Genomic DNA, 24989 nt, shown 5'->3' on the forward strand with positions numbered 1-24989 from the left:
ATAATGTGGAAAGATTGAGCAGCTGTTGTGTCTGTGAGTCGCATGTGTCCAATGTGATGCTGTCTTATGGTTTCAGGCTTAATAATACACATATGCATTCTGGGCAAGTCACATGGTGTGAGTTTGTCTGGTACAACTCCAGTATGTGAAAGTGGAGTGAGATGGAGTGAGAAATTAAGACAATGGTCAAATTTTATTATTTTCAAATATGTCACTCCACCCTCACTTCCGCTCTGCTCACATGCCCTGCTGGGTGCTATGTCATTACTGTAGCAACCAGTTCTGGATAAGATGAAAAATGAGGATTGCCACATGGACACATAAATCGGATCTGGTCACTTGCTGTATATAATGTGAGATCAAGTTTGAATCACATATGCAATAAATCCAGTTTCAACTGGCAGTCTGTACAAAGCCTAAAACAACACTAGTAAATGCAGAAAGTTTTATCATAAACATATTGCAAATTGAAAAAAGGTTGCAAACACAGAATACAAACATAACCTACAGCACATGCAACAGTTTTGTTGTATAATGTCTCTGCTGCCAATTCAGACAACACACATAAACACAGAAGCACAATGTAAGTATTCACAACACAAAAACAATTCTGCCTGGAGGACTTTAACTGACTCCTCGTCAGTGCATTGCAAATAAAATAATAAAAAATGAAAATATAGTTAGCGTCACAGTAAAATCAAGATTAAATAATTTAGCTCCCAGGTAGCGATAAAGAACGGAGCACCGCGATGCAGTGAACGGTCCATCAGTTAAAGTCCTCTCAGCAGAAAGTTCTGTTTATGTTTGCGAGTGCTTCCGTTGTGCTGCGGAGCTTTGCAAAGCATTTCTGTGTTTGGGTGCATTGTGTGAATTTGTAGCAGCCACATTCTCAAATCAAACTGTTGCATGTTCTGCAGGTTATATTTGTTTGAGTTTTTGTCATTTCTAAGATGTTTTTGATGGACTTGTAGTTGAATCACTACAGGTGTGTTTTTTTTTGTTTGTTTTTTTTGTTTTTTTTTTGCATTCATGCAGGTGTTGTGTTAATATGGAAGTGTTTTGGCCCCTACGCGCCACCGGACATTTGCCATCAGAGGCAGATTTGTATGAAACAAAACCACCTAAAGTCTAAATATCCCGTCTCTCGTGTCCTTCGTTTGCAGGATTTTTACCCTTTCTGTTCACGTTTTTTTTTTTTTTTGTCCCTGTTAGGATGTAGCAGCAGACCCTGAGATGCAAGTTCTCAAAACTTCACATTTCTCATTCTAAATAACCGCTGCGACATTCATTTTCTTTTTTCCTTTTCTTTAGCCCTAGTACAAAACACTAGTTCGAATATGCCTCCAAATTCACAGTCCCTGATCCTTCTGTCCCACATTGAGTTGTACAGCAGCGAGAAATTTGCTACGTGTCCGTTTGAAATGTTTTGTCTTATTGCATTTGTTTTTCTCTCGCTCTTCCCTGTCACTAGTTTTCATTTGTCCTGGGACTCTGAAGGGTGTCGGCGTTGCCACCTTCTTGTATGAAGCGGAGCAGCAAGCAGGGTCGTGGTGCAAAGACCCATTGCAGGCTGGAGACAAGGTTTTCTTCATGCCCTGGACACCGTATCGCACCGACACCCTCATAGAGTACGCCTCTCTGGAGGACTTCAAGAACAGCCGCCAGACAACCACCTATAAACTACCTCACCGCGTTGACGGGACAGGTTTTGTAGCCTACGACGGTGCCATCTTTTTTAACAAGGAACGCACGCGTAACATTGTCAAGTTTGACCTGCGCACACGCATCAAGAGTGGCGAGGCCATCGTTAATAACGCCAACTATCACGACACCTCGCCGTACCGTTGGGGCGGTAAGACGGACATCGACCTGGCGGTGGACGAGCGGGGCTTATGGGTCATCTATGCCACGGAGCAAAACAACGGGCGAATTGTGGTGAGCCAGCTCAACCCCTACACGTTACGCTTTGAGGCCACCTGGGATACGGCGTATGACAAGCGCTCTGCCTCCAACGCCTTCATGGTGTGCGGCGTGCTACATGTGGTGCGCTCGACCTATGAGGAGAATGAGAGCGAGGCTAGCCGGAGCCAGATTGATTACATCTACAACACCAAGCTGAGCCAGGGCGAGTACACCGACATTCTATTCCCAAACCAGTACCAGTACATCACCGCTGTGGATTACAACCCCCGGGACAACCAGCTGTACGTGTGGAATAACTTTTACATCCTGCGCTACGACCTAGACTTCGGTCCGCCGGATCCTGATGAAGGTGAGGGCTGCTCCTCTTTGTTTGCTGCACTGTCTTTGTGTAATTATTCCATTGTATGGTTGCAGCGTGGGATGTCACAGATGGCTGCCTCTTAATTTTGGATGCAATTCAGGTGTGATAAAGAAAAGGGGTTTGTGTTAGTCTTAGGGAAGGACTCATTTGCAGACAGAAATTACTGATTCACCTTGGAATGAAGTAGCGCTCCCACCGGATTCTTGCTGCTACAAAGCCTGATTCTTTATTACCATGAGGCAAGACGAGGCACTCACTCGAGCTCGAACTCAGACCCTATCAAATTCTGTAATCTTAGGATTTACCCAAAACCATTATAAACACTGGCCCCGGTGAACTTTCCACTAATGCTCAGAATAGGATTGAGGAATACTGTGCGCCATACGACAGAGTCTGTCCTCCTCCTTACCTTGAGATTCGAAGTCATGTTGCCATGGCTACCTCATCGAGTTCACAGAAGCGTGTTTTTTTTTTTTTTTTTGGTAACAGGTCGGAGATAATCTCCATCACATTATGGTGTAATATTCTTAAAACCACCCATCTGGAGGGATTTTTTTTTTAATTTCAAACAGTAGAATGGTTGAAGAGTGGAAAGAGAGATCAATTACAGTCAAGAATCTTGTCAGGTGGTTAGCGGGTTTAAATTAATCTGTGAAGTGCTGAGAGGCGACATATGTGTCATCAGACAGGGACGTTAAATCAAGCCGATAATTGTCTTAATTGCCTGACTGCAGCCACCTTATCCCTGTAGAGCCGGAGCTCAGTCCTGCGTATGATGGGCGGAAACAAAGATCTTGACCCGACTGCACATTAACTTAGAGGCTCAGGTTGCCCCCTGAGCAGTGGTCCAGATTAAGTTATGATTTTTAACTTCTGGATATTCGGGAGGGGTTGTCAGGGGAAATCTGATTCTTGACCTGCGCCGGGTGGTGGGGGGTCGGCGTTGACATCTCAATGGAGGCTGTGTGCTCCTGAACTCTGGCCTCTTGTCAACACGTCTGTTTGTTTTCCTGCCGTTCTCTGGAATCTCCCCAGCATGATAACTTGACACCCATGGGGCTCCCGAGTTTGTGTCGGCTGTGCAGAACAACCAACGCCGAGACAAACCAAAGACTGTGTTCGGAGGAGATGCCCAAAAATACATCGCGCTGCCTGCACAAAACCGCCTGCTCCACTCTTCCCCTTCTGATATATGTAAATGTAATTAACAGCCAAATTATCATAATTACCCTCCTTGTGTGGAAGGAGGCTCACGGAGAGCAGGAAAGTGGCCATCACAGAGCTTTTTCAATGAAAGGTTTAATGTGCTCTCTCAGCTCATGTAATGCCTCGGTAAACATAATGCCACAAAAAAGAAATAAATAATAATAAAAAATACACGGTGTTGCCACTTGCAGTAGGAACAGCTCATTTTATCAAAGAACTCACCAGAACATAGTTTTTGACTTGGCTCATTATTCTAAATAGCATTTTCCCAACACTTTTCTGTTATTTGAATCTTATCAAGTTGTCACTTTGGGTCATTAAGAATATTTTATAAGAACGTTTTCAGATTTTGAGAGCATAAGACAAGAGAACACTCCTTGAAAATAAATGGTTCTTGTTTATTGGATTTTCTTCCCCCCCAGATCAGCACCTTTGACTTCTTTACAGTGTTGCTATTAGAATTTATTGTTGCCCATGATATGGTGTTGAATTAAACAACCTATTCTGCAGGGTAATCTAATGGCGCTGAAATAATGTCTCTCTCTGAAACTAAGGGGCACTTGAGGCGTAAAGGAAATTAATTGTGCCCATTAAGATTCATCGACTACAGAGTGAAGTTACCCCGAACACTAAACCCAGTGTATTTGTCTCCTTTGAGAAGTCGTGTAACACAATGAGAACCCGAGTCCTTTTCTGTCACAAGCATCAACCTTGGCTGTAATGTTCATCTTGGAGAAGCAATGATGTGCCAACAGCAACAGGACTTGATATTTAAACTCCTACTGATGCTAAACTGCACTATTTGCTGTTGCAGAATACAGATTTGATATGTGTTTTGTGCAGTTCTTTTTCATTTTATTTGACATTGTGTGTGTGTGTGTGTGTTTGTGTGTGTGTATATATATAATCAAAGGACATATTTTTAATAATCATAATAATCATAATAATAATATTTTTATATAGAACATTAACACCATACAAAGTGCTTCACAGAATAAAATATACTAAAATAACATAATACCGTAATTTCCGGACTATAGAGCGAACCTGAATATAAGCGGCACCCACCAATTTTAAAAAGAAAAAAAAAGTACATACATAGGCCGCATTTATAGCTATATGCTATCTATTATATATGTATTATATCTATATGTCTATATGCCGCAGGTCTCCACGTTGAGATATTTACGGTACACAGAGAGATGTTAGAAAGATTTTTAAACTTTTAATTAAATACGTACCGTAAATTGTTTTTTTTTCCTGAAGGTGTTACATGTAAATATTGACCAGCACGGCATCCAGTGCACGCATGGTGGTACGCAGCGTCTCCGCTCCACACGGAGTAACTTTAACTTTTTAGTTTTTCTTTGTGAATCATGAGATAATGTCATCACGTGCAGCCAGGATCACCTGGAGTCTGTGGTAAATGAGACGTTAATGAGGCACTGTGACTTTTTCAACTTGTGGCGCAAAGACAGCGACCCGGTGGGGAAGGGTGGGGGGAGAAGGCTCCGCTGACTGATCTGTGGCGCAAAGGAATTAAAGTATTTTCAGACATCATTTTCCAAAATCAGGAGGCTTTATGTGGATAATTTTTCTTCAGGATGTGATGATGAATCCACTAGAATGAACAGGTAAAATTATATTTACTTTGTGTGTGAATTCACGCTGCATGAAGGCCGCAGCTTTCAGCCATTCAATGGACAGCATGTGATGTATTTTGACTTTTGAGAAAGACTGTAAAAATCCATAAATTAGCCGCATCATTGTTTAAACCGCAATGTTCAAAGCATGTGAAAAAAGTAACAGCTTATAGTTCAGAAATGATGGTACACTTATGTGCTCCTGAATACTCGCCAATAGTTAATAATGAATAAATAAATAATAGGAACAGAAATAAAGATTTCCCATGATAAATAATGATTGTAGGCAGCTATGTATTCTTCGAATAATGAAGCTTCCCAGTCATTTTTGACTACTCGTACACTGCTGTCTTCTCTTTTGATCTCCACCACATTGCCATGCACAAAAAGTCCACATCGACTTGTTTCAAAGTCTCACTTTACGGCTCTGGTGTGGAAATGTTTCATGCCCAAGCAGAGGGTCGCCCCTTTGAGTCTGGTCAGCTTGAAGTTTCTTCCTCAAATCATCAGAGGGAGTTTTTTCTTACCACTGTCGCCTGTGTTTTTGCTCTGGGGGTTGGTAAGGTTAGACCTTACTTGTGTGAAGCGCCTTGAGGCAACTTTGTTGTGATTTGGCGCTAAATGAAAATAATTGAAATTGTTTAAGGCAACTGAGACAGGGGAGCCTATTAAAGTATATAAGCTTGTATGTCAGCCATTTAAATCCTCTTTATTTATTTAAGTGCAGTTTTTTTTAACAGACCCTGAGAGTCCATTTTGTTTGTTGTTTTAGTTGTGTAGCACTATATTATATTAAGTATTTTTTTTCCACATTCCACTTCCAGTGTGAATATTCTTAAGAATTAATAATTTGTTGTTCTTTGAAAGGATGTGCTTGCATTATTTGAGGCAAAAATGAATTCTTAAAAAGAGAATAAGATAGTTATCATGTCAGTAGTACCAATATTTTTGTAATTAGAAGACAAAATGTTTTGTTTGGGTTCTCTTCCACAGAAATTATTTGTATAATACTGTAGGCAATTTCACTTTTATTACAGTATTTCTTAAAAGTAGCAGAAAATAAAATTACAGCTGGACAACAACAAAAAAGAGCCAAGACCTGAAGATACATTTCAAGCTAATTAGCCTGTTAGCAAATGTCTCAGCAGTGTTGACATATCTTATGTTTCATTTTGTTTCTAGAATGGCGATGCTAAACTTGTTAGAGATGTACATTCAACTGTGAGAAATCTATCCCATTAGCTGCTAATGTTGGAGGAAATGTGTGTAATGTCAGCTAAAACTCTGGCTAGTTAGCTTGGCGATTGTAGCAGGGTAACTTGTGCTTGGCGGCTGGCGCGCATTTGCTTAAAAACAACCTACAAACATCAAGGCTGCTCCTTTTAAATTCTAAAGTGTTTCTCTTCAGGACTATCTCAGACTATGTACTTGCTGCCGATTCATTCATTTAGCTTCATGTTCATTTACTGCTGAATGGAGCCGTCAGCAAGCTAAACGAAGCGAACCGCTCGGCACATGGTTCAATTCCTGCTGTACTGATCTGTGAAGGTTTGTGCAGAAAAGGAGGGGAACAAAGAATTAAACTGAAAACAGGAAACTAATGGACGACGAACTAAATGAACTGCTTTAAGAAGTGGGAACTCTAAGTGAATGATAAAGGGAATGAAGCAAAGTTGAACTAAGTGAAGCAAACCGAATTTCGTTCCATCAGGAAGCAGCTGTAAAAGAGCTGACCTGTGAGCCGAGGCGAGTATATAAAGAACCCAGAAACAGAACGATCCAAGAGCCAAATGAGCCGGTCCTTGAACGGTTTCATGACACAAATCACCGTGATCACAAAGCTGATCGTGACCATCAAATTCTTTGAGCACTTAAGAACTAATATTAAATAACATTTTGTAACCCTGTCTAAATGAAGGACTTTTTAAATTATGTGACTTTATAAAGTAGGACGGGTCACAGAATTTTGTGTAACACCATCTCGTCTTGGGGTGCAGCGGTTGTGGGAGTTTTATCGCCCCGTTCAGCGTCCATCAGTTAACCTCTGGAGGAGCCCACCTACTCACAGGCTCTAAGGATAGCAGGAACATTTCTGAAAATGTTGATAAAATTGTTTTTGTGACATTTTCTTTATTTACTATGACTACTTATCGTAACTGAGATAACAAAATCCATTATTTTTGTCACTTAGTGTCTCTCGTTCTCTCTGGAAAGCACACACACACACACACACACACACACACACACACACACACACACACACACACATATATATATATATATATATATATATATATATATATATATATATACACACACACACATATATATATGAATAAATATATGTAAAACGATTTAGGCATCCTAGAGTTATAATAAAAGTAGCGTTTTATTGGCATGTCAACATGAAATCCGTTCCAACAATTGTGAAAATGTGACCTATATTTCTTTTTTCCATAATAATAATAATAATAATAATAATAATTTCTTTGTAAGTGTACTGAGCAATAGAATACCACAAAATGATTGTAAAACACAATTACTCATAGATTAAGTCATGTTATCCTTAAAATAGTTTTGAGGTCCTGGACTTGTGCTCTGGTGTGACATATATATATATAAAAAATACCTAAATAGAACCCATTTGTCATGTTGATTGTCATCAAAGTCATCACACATTTTATTCATTTATGAACATTTACGTTTTCAACATTTTCATACTTTGTATTGGTTTTATGATGCATTAAATGTGCCTAAAACCTTTGTACAATACTGTATGTATATATACATGCAGGCATATATATCCCAAATAAGCACACAGTCAGTTTTTTTTAACTAATATTAAGTATTTTTTAAAAAGACTTCAACAGTTCCTGATGAATGTAGAAAAAAATGTTCCTGCACAACAGAAAGGCAAAATTCTAAGACCTATTAATGTCCTGAAATTGATGAAAATATTAAAACTACTATTCATGGTTTTAGAATAGTAGTTTTAGGCTGATTTATTATTTTTTTTTCACACTAGCAATTTTGAGACCAAAAAAGAAAAAAAAAAGAAGCTTTTTGGACATACCCTAAGATTCTTAAGCTGCTCTGTTACTTGTAAAATCTGTAACACTTCCAAATACCAGTAAAATATAGCTCAGTGTGAGTTTTCTCAGCTTATTACAAAAAACAAAAAACAAATCTTGTTCCACTGGCAGGTAGCTTTTACATGAAAACAAAGTGTTTTTTAAATTCAAGATATTTACGGTAAAATGCAGTCTAAAAACAAGCTCTTATATTTTACTGAAATTTTACTTTTTGTCTTGCATTAAGCATAATTAGTTTAACTAGAAATTAGACAAAGATTTTGACTTTTTGCAAGTAGTTGCGATTAGTTGATTTTTTTTTTTTTTTAAGAAGTTGTCCCCCTTTAAAATGATCATGTAAGTGACTATGGTGATTAAAAAAATAAATGACCGCAGCACCACATTGGTATTTTCTTTACTTCCTGCAAATTATTTGTTAATTCTGGATGTGGTTGTAGTGATTTGCTGAGATCATTCTTATTGCTTATTTCCAAACAGCGCTCACGCATTTACAGAAAACACCAATGCATCACTGATAAAGTGCCGACACAAAACAGCTCCGATCAATAAGCAGACGGTCCACCTCCTTAGATGTGTTTCTAAAAGAGGCGCATGCCAATAAAAGGCACGCCTAAGTGCACACTGATACAAAACATAAAAGGACACCACTAATGTATTTGCATGATGTGAAGACTAAGTGATTTCAGCCTCACCGATTGAAAACACCAATCACAACAGCCAGTAATTGCAACGGGAATTTCAAACTAACAAGGAGCGAAAGAAGAAAATTAATTTGTCTTTGAGGTAGCATTGATCTGAGGCCGGAAGACAGAGGGAGAGAAATTAATGGCTTTGTCCAAAAGGCTTAACCACTTGGAGTAATCTGGTAGCATCCAACAGAAATGAGCTCTGTGCAGAATTCAAATGTCAGGCGGACCTCTCTTTCATATCCAGCGCGGCAAATATATCTATCTTCCCAAAGCTGATGAGTTGCCTCCGCAGCTGCTACTCAGCCATTTTGTGGCTGAAGACAGCGGCGGCCCTCATTACACTTCACTTTGCTTTCATAGTGCAGAGAGACACCTCCATGTGAACCTGCAAAGGACATTTATTGAAGTGGCCCCGAGCTCAGCCTGTGTTCCAGCTCCTGGAGTGTGATGCTCAGGGACACAAATGGAAGGAGACGTAAAGACGACCGGTGAGTCGGGCGTGATGTGATTGTTTGGTGTGTTGTCGGGGGTCGACACTAGCTTTATTAAGATTTATGGCGCAAAATAACAAATAGGTTATTGTATTTTCTGGCGTATAAGTCGCATCTGTCAAAAAAAATGCCTCGTGAAGACAAAAAAAACATATACATATATACAACATATACAGCATAAATTGCATTTTTTTCCCTGTATTTTGAGCTCTTTAATTTGGGTTTTTGTGCATTGTATTGTAGTGTACTTTGTATAAGTCCAGTTCTATTACTGCCACAGTCTTCAAATTCACAGGGAACATTCTTGGGACACAGACCTTGGACACGTTCAAAGATGGCTTTATGAGTGATGCATTGGCTAACCTGGACCTATTTTAAGATGTTAAAAGTCACTTTCTGTTTCATATTTTTATGCTATGACTCATTCAGATCCTTTTTTTTTGAGTGGCCGAGTGACAGCCAATCAGAGTAGAGCGCAGAGGTGGGACGAAGTCACTGTCAAGTCATTCTCAAGTCATCAATCTGCAAGTCCCAAGTCAAATCTCAAGTCAGCTTGCAAACAGTTGGTGGCCATTATGACTTGAGACTAGGGATGGGTATTGATAAGATTTTATCGATTTCGATACCATTATCGATTCCAAAATTGGATTCCCTTATCGATTCCGTTATCGATACCTCTTGTGAATTTTCTGTGTACTAAAAGTAGGCTTTACAGGTTTTCTATGTCAGCAACATTTTATTGAGTCTTAAAGTAAATTAATATGAAATTGGTCACTGGATCCTTAAACTCTGGACATAATAAACTCTACATGGTGGATCCTTGATCTCTGGACATAAATAGAAATAAACTAAATCTATAGTTTTTGTCAAAAGCATTTCCTTTCAGACATTATTGGCATGAATGTCTTTCCATACGTCTGAGCTGAGCTCTTGCAGCTGTGCTGAGCTGCACGTCAGGATGTAATTCATAAAGAATGCAGGATGTCTCAGTTTGGGAGGAAAAAACATTTTAGTCGATTGTAGTTTATTGTCTGTATTACAGCGTTTGGAAAGAGGTGTCATTTTATTTAAAGTGACAATACGTTTTGAAGTTATTAATTCCGACTGGACTCTGTCTCAACAGAGAGCGGTGCAGCGTTTGGCGCTGTGCCATCGGAACGGAGGACAATTCTCGTTTCTTGACTACAACAAGACAAGCGTCCCAGTTAGTGACTTTAATCCACACAAAAGTGGCTCAAGATTGACATATGTTAATGGCTTTGAGAGGGGTCAAGAGGCAGACTTTCTGCTTCTGAAGAGCAGCGAATCAAAGAACCAACGAGGCAGCGGCTCGAAGCATTGCTTCAATGGTTCAAGCTTCAAAGTCAAGTCGCGCTGCAGAAACACCGGCTGCTCTGAAGGACCGATAAGGGAATCATTAAGACTATTGACATCGGTGGATCAAATCATTTCTTAACGATACCAGAAAAGAACCGGTTCTCGATACCCAACCCTACTTGAGGCTTGACTTAGGACTGGCTGATTCATGACTTGAGAATGACTCGATGGTGACTTTGTCCCACCTCTGGTAGAGTGGCACCCCGGCGCCGTTGGCTGCTCCAAAACCAGTTTGTTTATGTGTAAATAACACGTTTCTCATATATTATGTAAAACCTAGAGAAAATAAACACTTCTAAAACTGAAAACACTGTTTTTGTATTCTGATAACAGCTCTCATTTACAAGACTTTCACGGACATCAGCGTGCATGCTAACTTATGCTAATTCAAAGCTAACTTCCGCTCTTGTCAAAAGCTCATGGATGCGCACACACTCGCCCTCCTGCAAACGCCATTAAAATGTAAATAAAATGCTGTTTATGATTGATTGATTCTGAAGCATCAGTATAAACATGCAGAGGTGAATGTATCAGTGACACACAGATAACACAATAAAGCCTAAACACTTATTTCCTTTGTGGTCCTTGTGAAATCATCACGTGACAAAAAATAGAGAGGCTTGATTGAACATGTACAAATTGTACATAAGACAATAGGATCTTAATAACTAATATATATATATATATATATATATATATATATATATATATATATATATATATATACGTATATGCATTTTGCACTGGGATATCAATTAAACAACTGCAAATTAGAAAGAAGACAATGGCCATACGGCCAAGGGTATTTTAGCATTGCGTTGTATTTATACATTAAAATAATTATTTAATTGTTTTTCTAATAATAATAATAATGACCTTAATTTAACCAGGTAGAATTCCATTGATATCAAATAAAATACAGTACAATCAATTTGGTCATAACAGCATTGCACATTTTGTAAAGTCTCAGACAGATTTAGATTTGGAAACATAGGCATGGAGCAAAAGAATCCCATTTGCAATATCGTAAAATAGACTGGATGTTGTTCGAGGAAGTCAGTCTGAGTAGTTTCAGTTCTGATTGGAGAACGTTCCAATCAGAGGGAGCTGAAAAACTGAACATATTCTTTTTTAATTGGAGTGGCATTTTTTGTTGTTGTTGTTCATTGTTTTTGTGTTTCTGAGAGTCTAACGTATGTACGCTGTATATATATATATATATATATATATATATATATATATATATATATATATATGTATGTATGTATGTATGTATGTATGTGTGTGTGTGTGTGTGTTTATTTGAAATGGGGCAGTGCATATTAATGAACATAGTTACATGTAAATATGCCGGATTATAGCAAGGTGCTAATTTCCATCCGTAATCCCAGTAGCATAAAAATAGAGTAAGACCACACAACATACCAAAGTAAATTAATCATGACAGAAAAACAATTAAAACAGAATACACATACAGATATTTACAATTCAAAGTAACAATAATTGATAGATAATAAGTAGCCGACAGGTGGAGGAACCAAAAGAGTTTATTTGTATGTATGTATGTGCCTTGTGATTTCAGGGGTGATATTTAAGGGTGATAATAAAATTACACATGCAGTTAAATGTGATTAATTCAGATTAATTAATCACAAACCTACTAATTAATTAGATTAAGTTTTTAATCTCCTGACAGCACTAATTATTATTATTATTATTATTGTTATTATTATTATTATTAATGTTAACAGGGGTGGTGGCCAAGTGGTTAGTGCACTTGGTTTCAGTGCAGATGGTTTCCGGTTCAAACCGCACCCCTGCCACATTTCTCTGTGTAATGGCATTTGGTGTGACACTTGTGTCAAATCAACATGCAGATCTGTTGTGGTGACCCTGAGTGACAATGAGGGAACAGCTCAAGACACTGAATTTTTATTGTTGTTATTAAAGAATGTAATTTTTCAGTATATAAGTCACAGGATCTCCCAAACAGAACTTGTACTCAAAAACTGCCAAACTGCCAAAAATTACATTCCATTTCAACAAAATTAGATCTCAGAGCACAGATTGGGAACCAGGGTCTTCGTGTATTTAAAAAGCAATAGAGATCATAATACAGGATGTATGAAAGAAAATATCAGCTGTGTTGTTGATTTTATTTGTCATTATTATCACTTTACCGGGGCGTTGCTGGGCCGGTATCATAGATTTACATCGATGCTATCTGACTATACCCGCCCACTGTGCGTAAACAAATGAACCCAAGAACTGTCCACAGAGAGGGAAAAAAAAAACTGTCTGCAGAGGAAAAGATGAAAATGCGAGAAGCGTGTTTTGGTCCCAATATGAATATTCTGGATGATTTTCTCATGGATAGTATGACAATGAACAGCAGCTAAAGCAGCCAGTTTGATGAGGACGCACTGCTGAATTTGGAGAGCAGTGCGCGCCAGCTAGCCGACACAACAAAAGTTAAGTGAGCCAACTTTTTATGTACGCGTTACGTGTTGTGTATCTCAGTAAAAAGTGATAATAATGCAAATAACATGCTGTTGTCGTGCAGCATGCATTTTCTGAGTCCCTCCATTCACGTACAGTCGCCCAAAATGACAGATATTCGCCCTCGTCTAACTCAGGCGAATATCTGTCATTTTGGGCGATTGGGCGTGAACGTCGGGCCTCTGAAAATGCATACCGCCTTCAAAAAGCATGTTATTGTATTATTATTATGCAACACTTTTCCATCTTCCATCAACTCATTGGGCGTGGCTTTGGCTTTTCGAGATGTGGGTCCTCGATGGTGTTCAGTTTCAGGCCTCCTAAATGGCCCCGCACAGACACTGGTGCACACAGATATTGGTGCATTCCATTTGGTGCATTATTTTTTATCCACTAAATACCATGTAATGTGTTGTTTATCAACTGGTGCTGCTAATATTTGCTAACCCAGCAGCTGTTGCTTACAATGACTGTCTAACCACACTACAAATGGCCAATTCACACTCTGACAATTAGCACGCCCTTTGCTGATGGAGAGTGAAAAGTTGCTTAACAGTGACCAGTGCTAAGGTCAACGTCAGTCAGGCAACGCTGTGATCCCAGACATTTTTTCAACATGCTTAAAACCTTCAATGTTCAGCCTCTACTGGCCAACGTCAGAGACTTGACTGGATGCACCACCTCCTCTGGATCCCTTTGGCATGAAGAAATGAGAAGGAATATGTAGAAATCATCTCAATGTTGCACCAGTAGCAAGTGATGCAACTGCAGATGTAGGCTTCATCAACTGACTTCACACACGTCGAATCGTCGAATGCAATCAGCTCTGTCAAGGCTCGCTACTGCTCCAAGAAGTGCGCTACACATGTACCCGATGTCCGACGGCGACAGTTAAACTACACCCTGTGTGAGACAGAGGACCGTCCCCAAACACTGAGCTCCACCAGTACAATGGCGCCCTCTGCTGGGTTACGTCGACCTGCGTTGGAGACAGGAAATATGGAACCCTGGAGCAAGTCTTCACCAGCATTTCACAATCATCAGCCAGCATTAGACACTTTACATCATTGTGTGAATGGGCCCAAACTGAGCAGTAAATTAAAACATTAATGTAACTTTTGCACCATCTGTTCTCTACCATGAGGTCTCTTTGGCGAACAGAATATTTTTTGTAGTACATGATACTCCAAAATCTTGGAGGCATACTGCTTATTTTCCAACACGCGGTGCTGTGTGTAAAAGGAACACCTTTACCTCGGGTGTGACATCGCTCCCAGTCGTGACGTCTGACTTCCGAAGTAAATGGAACGCGGTATATGACCGGAAGAGCTTTTTCTGTCTGCTGCTCTTTAGAGAACATGTGTCAATAAAACGGTCAACCCGACAACATTTTCTCAATTGCTTTAGTTTTTCATTCACGGGAATAATTTCACATTCCACACAGCGCCGGATAAGAAAGCACACATGAATTGGTCTTACCTTCCAGTCGGAGCTGCGTGCTTGACTGAAGCTGAACAGCGTGAGCGCATATAAACAGCCTAATGTAAAATTCATGTCTTGAGGGAGTTCTCTGTCATTAATTACCAGCACTGGGTAAGGAGGCGAAAAGACCAACTGTAGCTCCTCCTTATCCTCTGAGATGGAGAGTGAAAGTGTTGGAAAAAGGGGAAAGATACGAAGACACAATGACTTTCGAAGACGTGCACAAACACAGCATCGCTTACAGAGTGTGGTACACCGGGTGCCATTAGTGCGCTAACCTCCTCATTAGTTTGGTTAAGTGCTGGTTGGTTCCCTTCATGTCCTTTTATTTTCCCACATTCACAGCCACATGTGCAGCACAAGGGAAAAGAAAAGGGGGGGAAAAAAACAAACAGCAACCTTAAATCGCTATTTTTTAATTGGTTTCACAATAGGCCATGCTAATTATTTCCCTTGGCTTAGAAATGGATTCCTGCTAATACGGATTATTTTGAACTGAGCTCATTGTATATATGTTGGTCTATTTGTTATTGAACCAGGAGGATTAGCTTTTCAAGTAATTAATCTTCAAATTTTAAACAAATTAAAACAGCTTGATTCAGCTGCGAGTTGCCATTACTCTTTCTAAGACCAGGCATGAGGCATTTTATGATTTATTTATCGTGGCACCTGTAGGGACAGGCACTTTGGTTTTACTCACCTTGCTATCTGCGTCTCTGCAGAGCTGCAACTAACAATAAAAGTCTGTCCTCAATTTCAATGACATGCAAGGAAACCTCGTCCATACCTTGGAAAACCTCAAAGGGTCTGGGAGGGAGTCCGTGATGAACCAGGATTTCCTTTGTTGTCCGGTGGTCTTGTTTTAACCATGGTGGGATCTTCAAGATGGTTAAAGCATTTATTGTGGACTTTGACTTTGTTGTGCAGAGCAGCTTGTTGAGTGGATAAGAACCTGGCCTGCCAATACGTAGACTGGGGTTTGAATATTGCTCGTGCTACCTGTCTGAGCCCTTGGACAAGGCACGTAATCTGCATCATCTCAGTCCACCCAACTGTACCTGGGTAATGGCCTCGGCCGGGGAAGTAACCTGCGTTAAAAGTATTTCTCAAACTGGTTAAATAAAAAAATGTCACTCACGGGATTCAAACCCATAAGCTCTGATTACCACACAGAAACTTTACCATTGCGCTACCATTGCTGTCCTGTAAATTGTGCGGGGAAAATGCCTGAAATCAAGAAGGACATAGATGTATTTAAAAAAAAATAAAACCACACACCATATAAAAACTTCACATTTCATTGAATCCCTCTTATCAAGCAAGCAATATGTATAAGCAATAAGTATAAACCGTCTGTTCCTCTGTAGATGACCCATGGTCACAGACGTACAGTCATGAAATGACATGAATGAGAAGCAGGGCACTCTCATCATCTCCACATCTGCTGGTGGCGTGTCTAGCCGGCCCCCCGCGCGTGTCCTGCCCGACACGCGTGTCTTGTGGACGGCACGCTGCAGGACTGACACCGCGTCATGTGGACAGAGCTCACATGGGTGACGTAACATTCAGATTGCCCACTGTGTGTTATGATCTGACGGGCTGTTTCATCTGGGGTAGCCTGTTAATGTGCGTGGCGTGCACTCGCTCGCTGCAGCCCAAAGGTATAGATCATAATCTACCAGGATGCATATTTATAAAAGTGAGAATGGGACAAAATCTGTCAATTATTTCCTTATTTTACAAATAATTGCTTAAAAATTTAGTTGATATAGTGTTAGTTATTTGGGGGGATCATGGTCTCATGGTCAGAGAAAGAGAGAGACAGAGCGAGAGAGCAAAAATGCATCCATGGAGGTGTGCAAAACAATATAATAGCATGTACTGCTATATTTTTTGCCTAAGGCAAAATCTCATACTGCCCTACAGCGAGCGTGGCTGCTGCATTAGTCAGCTCAGTATAGGTTGCATCACATAACTTGCTAACAGTGGGCACATATTGTCACAACGCATGGTTTGCTCACAAATGGGCTCAACAGACTTGTTAAATGGTAACTATGCAAGCTAGCATGGGCCATGGGAGTATCTTAGAGTATCCTTCTGTGTTTAGCATGGTTGCTATACGGGTAAGCATGCATTAGTTGTGGAGTGAGAATACATTTGTGGTTTCCTGTCTTGGGCAACTGACTGCAAACTATATTGATCCATGTTCTGAGCAGTTTGGACTTGGCATAAAGGTAAAGTTGTGGCAATACCTCTGTGGCAAGGACGATTGTCTCTTGGTCGATTCCCGAATGGGATGGAAGAATTCTACATCCAGGGTCGATCCAGAGATGCCTGTGCGTGGGTTTGTTTCACGTGGGAATGTTATTACACGCCAACAAACACACCTTCCTGACAGATCCTTAGACTGGTCCAATGGCTGGGAAATCCCAGACAATCGAGGTGTGAAGACCTGCTACAGCCTTGTTCCACCTTCACAGTCATCGCCTCCTCTGCCTGATCCACCACTGACGACTCCTTGTTTCAACACAGCCCCATTAGCTGTCTCATGTTCAGGTTTCCTGTTGGGCCTTTTACCATAGCAGCCACGGGGAACACAAGGTCCCCACCGTATTTCACCCCAACAGGCAATAATACTATACATGATCCGTTACCCAGGTCTTATGATAAGGTCAAGGAGTTGGATTTTGACACCGTAAGGTAAAGTATTCTACAATTACGACAACATGGTAGCCTCTCAGGGGGAATCTGGGCAACAAGATGGATCTCTTCAAAAGTCGACCTTAATGCCCCTTGGCTACGGCCTTATACAGTACCTGCTAGCAGAAGAAAAACTTGATTGAGCAACTGTGACGATTGCTTTCCTTCGGTTTAGTTCTGTTTTTAATTTAAACATTCCATTTCAAACCTGGTGGCAGCCATTTTTCAAACACCCAATCCCAAACTCTTATATTATTTACAGGAGATATTATTCGGCATATGGGAGCACATGCCTTTGGTGTGTCAGATCGGCCAAACAGAGTGACTTCACTGCTTCTTGAGAGAAATGATGGTTAATTGGTGCTGTCCTCTCTTGGTCAAGCGCTATCAAAGGACACAAGATTATTACTGGAGGGGATTTCATTCTTTGCAGTCAAAAGAAAATTGCGGCAGAATAAGTCCAGGAAATACATTACACCCTGGCCATACTTCACAGACAAGTTGAATGTTTAATCATTTCGTTATTCACAGTTGTCACGCCAGCATAAAAAACAAAAACAAAACAAGAGCAAAACATCCACAAGATTAAATTTTGTCTTTCGCCGCATCAATATTTGGTTGTCCCAACTAATTAATGATTGTGTGATTCTGCCTGAAAATGACAAAAACAACCACCCAACGCTCTCACAGCATGAAATCACTCAGATAATTTTTTCTGAAGTCCTTTTTAAAAATATATATGTAAATGAGAAAATAATGATTTTTCCTAATTAATCTTGACATAATGATACAAAACTCTTATTATCCATTTTCTGACAGCATAAAAGTAATGCCAATAATAATATTTTGTGATTTATAATAACCTGGCAATTTATTTAAGTGGGCAACAAAAACAAACTGCTCATCTGGAAGCATATAAAGAAGTATCTGCACAAAATGTTGCTAAAATAACACAAATGTGGACTTTATTTGTTTTAATTTTTCTCAGCATCTCTGGATTTATTGAAGTAGTAATAATGACGTGCTGTTAGACACCGTGTTCACTAACATGATGAGGTGAATATTCGTTTTTGAGGTTGTGTGTTGGTGGCTTGGGCCGGAATGTGGGTGGTTAAGCTTTGGACTCTTGATTTGGAACTACGTGGTCTCGAGAGTAAGTTAATCAGGTGATGCCATCACGCCGCTGCGGGCGGATGCATATTAAAGATTCTATCAGTCTGTGGAAACGCACAAGTTTGTTCAGGTATGGAGAGGTTTAATATTCTCAAACTCAATTAGACTTGCCCTTGTATTGCATTATAGGAGTATATTGAATTCAGTAAGTCAGCCGATGAATCATCTCACTTTTCCTGAGTCAATAAAAAAATCTTCACAGCTGCACCGATATGTATGTTTGCACTTTTTGGAGTGCTTGTGGGATTTTTTCCTTCTTCTTCTTCTTTTGAATTGTTTGGGTATTAGAGGAAAGGCAGTAAATAGAATTGTGCTTTTTATTTAGACTTTTAAGGTCATGATGTTATTTCCTATTAAATTTATTTTGCAGCTGTTTTTTATACTGGTTTCCTAGCAGCCAGTGTTGGGCATAGATCCCAGGTTGGATTATGTCTTCTATCCTTATTTTCTTCTTTCTAAAGGGGTTTATGTGTTGGGTCTTGGGTCTGTGGGCTAATAGGGACGGGGATTGATAAGAGTTTATGTATAACGAGGCCATTGTTGATTCTGTCCATTGGTCCGATTCTTCTTTGGTTCTTGGACAAATGAAGGCCTACAGAGGTTTTCAGCGTTGATGCAGCTGCTTTCCTAAAATTATTAGCTTGCAACACGTAACTGTCTGAAAAACATGTCGGCCCATGAGGGAGATTGATCATATCTGACCAGTGGTGGGCACAACTAACCAAAAAGTTAGCGTCAATAACCATTAATCCGGTAACTGAAAAGTTATCTTTTATGACGCTAAACCAATAAACCACAAAAAAAAAAAAAAAAAAAAGATCTTTATTACAGATAACCGATAACTTTTAGTATTGATTCGGACGCAGCCACATCAGATTACACTGTCGGCTTCTGACAAACCGCTTCTGCTGGGTAAATTCAAGGATCACAACCACATAAGAACACACGAAAAATGAATGAATAAAAAAAATAAAACGCCAAACACTTTCAAAAGCAGTAAAACATAGTATTAGAAGTCATAGTTCATCTCGGTATTAGATACACCATCATTTACGAACAAAAACCTGCTGCTTTTTTCACACGCTTTGAACCCTGCGGCTTAAACAACCAAAATACATCCATTAATGCATTGATTGTAAAAGACAAATAATAAATATAAAGTCTTACCTGTTAGTTTCAGTGGGATTCATTAAATTCTGAAGAAATAATCCACATAAAGTGTCCTGATTATCCAAAATGGTATCTAAGAAAAGTCTCCCCTCTCCAACCGAGTCTTGCTGATTAAATTATCCCGTCAGCCACAAAGAAATAAAATAATGTTAAAATTAGTCAGTTTTGTTTCTGCGTTGAGCAGACAGTAACACTCACTGTAACGTCCAAAGTGAACCTGAACTACGCTACCCACAATGCTCCCTGTGTCAACCAGCCAATCATGATTTGCACTTAATGATGACATCATCAGCAAGCGACAGCCACAAACACACAACAGACGGAATAAAATGTTTGATTTTAGGGTTTACAAATGTTTTTAACTGTTAAAATTTGCTCACTTTACCAAAAAATGTTAGCGGACTGAAAGTTATTGGAACTAAATTTTTCTGAAGATAATTGCTCCACTGATAGATTTAAAAGTTATCTGAAAAGCTAATCCACTAGCAAAAACATTACCTTTGATAATTATCGGTTATCGGATTAGCTGAACTGTGCCCACCGCTGCATCTGACGCATATGATTCCTCTGAATTGAAAATTTTGGAACTGGAAGTGGCACTCGATTGCCATCCCTATGGGTCAATTTGTTGAATACATAATCAGAATGAATTGTTTTCTGCGAGTACTTTTATGAAAGTCATTATTTTTATATTTCTTATGGCAGGGGTGTTGGCCAAGTGGTTAAGTGATCTTGTTTCCAGTGCGGAAGGTTCTCGGTTCAAAACCACCCCTGCCCCTTCTCCATGCAATGTGGAGTTGCGTCAAGAAGGGCATCCAGTGTAAAACTTGTGCCAAATCAGCATGCGGATCTACCTCAGATCTGCTGTGGTGACCCCGAGTGGAACCTGAAGGAGCTTACTGTTATTATATGTTTTTCACTTTTTTGCTTGCCATTAAATGGGAACGTCGGGATTGTTCAACCTTTGCCCTATTTTAGGTGGCTGCACCATGGATATACTCATCTTTTCTCCGGATCCTGAGACCCATGTCCGACATGTACGTCAGGTCCTGCAGCGGTTGTTGGAGAACCGGCTGTTTGTGAAGGGCGAGAAGTGTGAGTTCCACCGCACATCTTTGTCCTTCCTGGGGTTTATCATCTCCCCCAACTCCGTCGCTCCTGATCCGGCTAAGGTTGCGGCGGTGAGAGACTGGCCCCAACCCACTAGCCGTAGGAAGCTGCAACAGTTCCTCGGCTTTGCTAATTTCTACAGGAGGTTCATTAAGGGCTACAGTCAGGTAGTTAGCCCCCTGACAGCCCTGACCTCACCAAAAGTCCCCTTCACCTGGTCGGATCGTTGCGATGCCGCGTTCAAGGAGTTGAAACGGCGCTTCTCGTCTGCACCCGTTCTGGTGCAGCCCGACCCTAGTCGCCAGTTAGTGGTTGAAGTGGACGCCTCGGACTCAGGGATAGGAGCTGTGCTTTCCCAGAGCGGGAAGACCGATAAGGTCCTTCACCCGTGTGCCTATTTTTCCCGCAGGTTGACCCCGGCCGAACGGAACTATGACGTCGGCAATCGAGAACTCCTTGCGGTGAAAGAGGCTCTTGAAGAGTGGAGACATCTGTGGGAGGGAACGTCCGTGCCATTCACGGTTTTCACTGACCACCGGAACCTGGAGTATATCAGGACCGCCAAGCGGCTGAACCCCAGGCAAGCCCGCTGGTCACTGTTCTTCGGCCGTTTTGACTTCCGGATCACCTACCGTCCCGGGACCAAAAACCAGAGATCAGATGCCTTGTCCCGGGTACATGAAGATGAAGTCAAAACGGAGTTGTCGGATCCACCGGAACCCATCATCCCGGAGTCCACTATCGTGGCCACCCTCACCTTGGACGTAGAGAGAACCGTCCGGGAGGCCCTGGCACGAAGCCCGGACCCCGGAACTGGGCCGAAGAACAGACTCTACATCCCACCAGAAGCTAGGGCTGCAGTCCTGGACTTCTGTCATGGCTCTAAGCTCTCCTGTCATCCAGGGGTGCGAAGGACCGTGGCAGTTGTCCGGCAGCGCTTCTGGTGGGCGTCCCTAGAGGCCGACGTCCGGGATTATATCCAGGCCTGCACCACCTGCGCCAGGGGCAAGGCTGACCATCGCAGGGCTTCGGGACTGCTCCAGCCGCTGCCCGTGCCCCATCGCCCCTGCTCCCACATCGGCCTGGATTTTGTCACGGGCCTCCCTGCCGTCCCAGGGCAACACCACCATTCTCACGATAGTGGACCGATCCTCCAAGGCCGCCCACTTCGTGGCCCTCCCGAAGCTCCCGACGGCCCAGGAGACAGCGGACCTCCTGGTCCACCACGTCGTCCGGCTGCATGGGATCCCAACAGACATCGTCTCCGATCGCGGTCCCCAGTTCTCCTCGCACGTCTGGAGGAGCTTCTGCCGGGAACTGGGGGCCACGGTGAGTCTCTCATCCGGGTATCATCCCCAGACCAACGGGCAAGCAGAACGGGCCAATCAAGAGATGGAGCAGGCCCTGCGTTGCGTGACAGCCGCGCACCCGGCGGCCTGGAGTACCCATTTGGCCTGGATCGAGTATGCCCATAACAGCCAGGTGTCGTCTGCCACTGGCCTCTCCCCTTTCGAGGTATGTCTGGGGTACCAACCTCCTCTGTTTCCGGTGGTTGAGGGAGAGGTCGGTGTGCCCTCGGTCCAGGCCCACCTACGGAAGTGCCGTCGGGTGTGGCGTGCCGCCCGTTCTGCCTTGCTGATGATGAGGACGAAGGCCCATGCAGACCGTCGGCGGACCCCGGCCCCTACGTACCGGCCAGGGCAGGCAGTGTGGTTGTCTACTAAGGACATACCCCTTCAAGTGGACTCCCCTAAGCTGCAGGACCGGTATATCGGTCCGTTTAAAATCATCAAGGTACTCAGTCCAGCCGCAGTGAGGCTTCAGCCAGGAGGCGCCCGTTGAGGGGGGGGGGGTCCTGTTGTGTGGCCGCTGAAGAGGAGGTACTGCTGGCCCACCACCACCAGAGGGCACCCTGCCTGGAGTGCGGGCTCCAGGCACCAGAGGGCGCTGCCGCCTAACAGGAGTAGCCGGGGTGACAGCTGACACTCATCACCTATGACAGCTGTCACCACTCATCTGATCAGCATCAGTATATCAGCAAGACGTCATCTCCACCTCTTTGCCGAGATATCGCTTTACCAGGAAGGTAACGTTCTCAGCTGGCTGTGAGATTTATTCGACAGTAACCTTTTGTGACTTTTTGTGTATCGTATAACAGACTCTTTTTCCAACAAGAGGTGGAGTTGGTTTCCCTGCCGTGTGAATTGCTGGGTGCATACGCGCCCACATTTAATTGTTTTTTGTTCCTCGCCAGCAGTACCAGGTCCGACACGCGGAGCCAGTGGCCACCTGGGAGTTCGGGACTTGGCGGCTCCAGTATTCCCGGGGTCTGGTGGCGGAGGAAATCGTGTGGTTCTGGTTCTACTTTAGACAGACGTCATCTATCTTCGAGCCTGCCCACACGACACCTTTTGTAATTTGACCTTTTGTCTATTGTTGCAATCTGTTGTGTTTGTTGTGCCCTTTCACAACAGTAAAGTGTTGTATTTGACTTCCTCCATTGTCCATTCATTTGTGCCCCCTGTTGTGGGTCCGTGTACCTACACTTTCCCAACAGTTATCCTCATGTTTGCCGAGTTGTTCACCTCCTTGCAGTTCTGGCTGTCCCATAAAGTGCAAACAGGAAGAGTGCTGAGTACTATTAGGGGTGGGCGGTATAAACGACATATTCAGTTCACGGTATAAATTTGGCTGACAGTAGAGATTTAGACTGCAAAGACCAATCGCAGTGATGCTTGTCAGTGCTTCAGTCACAGGCTCCATCTCCACCTTGGCAGATTAAAACTTCTTGTCAGAGTCGCCTGACAAAATTCGGTCATGTAAAAGTCACATGACCGAATTAAGCAATTTTCCCATTAAATTCACCAGACTTAGTCTCTGTTTCATTGCGTTTTTAAAAGTGCATGCTTCAAGCTTCATACAAGTTTTTAAATTATGTTAATAGGCCTACTATAACCTGAATTTTGATTAATTATGATTAATTTCCGCAGTTTTTTTTTTGTGAATTTTATGGTCATATTTGGTGCGCGTATTTGAAGAAAACCACAGTAAACAGTCTCACATTTACTCATTCAACTGAACTGAGAGCTCCGTCTCGGGGCAGGGGAGCGGGGAAAAAACCCGCCTTCCTCTTTGTCATTGGTGGAACCCCACGACATGAACCAATCAGGATCATCAACTTACGTGGCTGTGTCTCTGAGGTCTTTCTGGAAATAAATGCCACCAAAAGCAGACAAACTAACACTGCCTCCTGCTGGACCGAACCAGGAGTGGCGAAATGAGATCATTCCAGTGCACAAAAATACATGTCTAACAAGTCACAGAATCAGTCGCTCAAAATGAATTATATCTGTTTATGTTATTTGTTTATTTTAATCAATTTAGCTTTGCAAAGGGATTATATGACCCATTCAGAAACACTTCCATTATAACTTTTCACCTACATTTATATCGTGATATATACCGTTACCATGAAGGGATTCAATTTATATGGTGATATGAATTTTGAGTCATATCGCCCAGCCCTAAGTACTATGAAGGTTTTTTTTCTTCACTTTATTCAAGAGTCATGTTTTTCAGTTTGAGAGCATGGATTATTAATTAGGAGTAGCTATTGATATGGTACCGCATTCCTTTTTCTCATACAGCATCCATGTACAAACCACAATGATTATTGCTTGGTAAAGAGGAACATCATGGATTTGAAGCTGTATAGAAGGCAGCTGAGGAATTTCAATCTTAAAACCTAGAGTTCAGGTTAAGGTTAAAGTTGCGCATGGTCTTGGGTAGTTTAAATAACAGTGGGTGCTGGACTAATAGCAAACCTTGGTTTGCTTATATGAGTAACAGTGACCTTACTAGTTTTCACTTTTTTTGTAAGACCCAGCTTGTCTTCCTCATTCAGATCTTCTTTTTTTTGGTTTGTTTTTTAGTGGTTTGCATCCAGTCTAATGATGCATTAATGTCACCTTCTGCTTTGGAGTGTGGATCAGACAGTATCTCATTCAGATCAGTATACAAGAGAAACTTGCCAGGCATGTAGAGGGTGCCATCTTGTGGCTGTAGATGATAAT

At 41.6% G+C, this 24989-nt stretch overlaps 1 protein-coding gene across 9 annotated transcripts in view; it reads left to right on the forward strand.

Annotated features, from left to right (window-relative positions):
- The window catches only part of LOC117521144 (adhesion G protein-coupled receptor L2-like), a 186710-nt gene that overhangs the window by 79743 nt on the left and 81978 nt on the right, over positions 1-24989 (forward strand). For all 9 annotated transcript variants that reach the window (XM_034182481.1, XM_034182487.1, XM_034182483.1 and 6 more), the window contains one exon: positions 1472-2272. In XM_034182481.1, the coding sequence (XP_034038372.1) occupies positions 1472-2272 (801 nt within the window). The remainder of the gene's footprint in view (positions 1-1471; positions 2273-24989) is intronic.

Source organism: Thalassophryne amazonica, chromosome 12, assembly GCF_902500255.1.
Source record: "Thalassophryne amazonica chromosome 12, fThaAma1.1, whole genome shotgun sequence".
In the NCBI taxonomy this organism is placed as follows: domain Eukaryota; kingdom Metazoa; phylum Chordata; class Actinopteri; order Batrachoidiformes; family Batrachoididae; genus Thalassophryne; species Thalassophryne amazonica.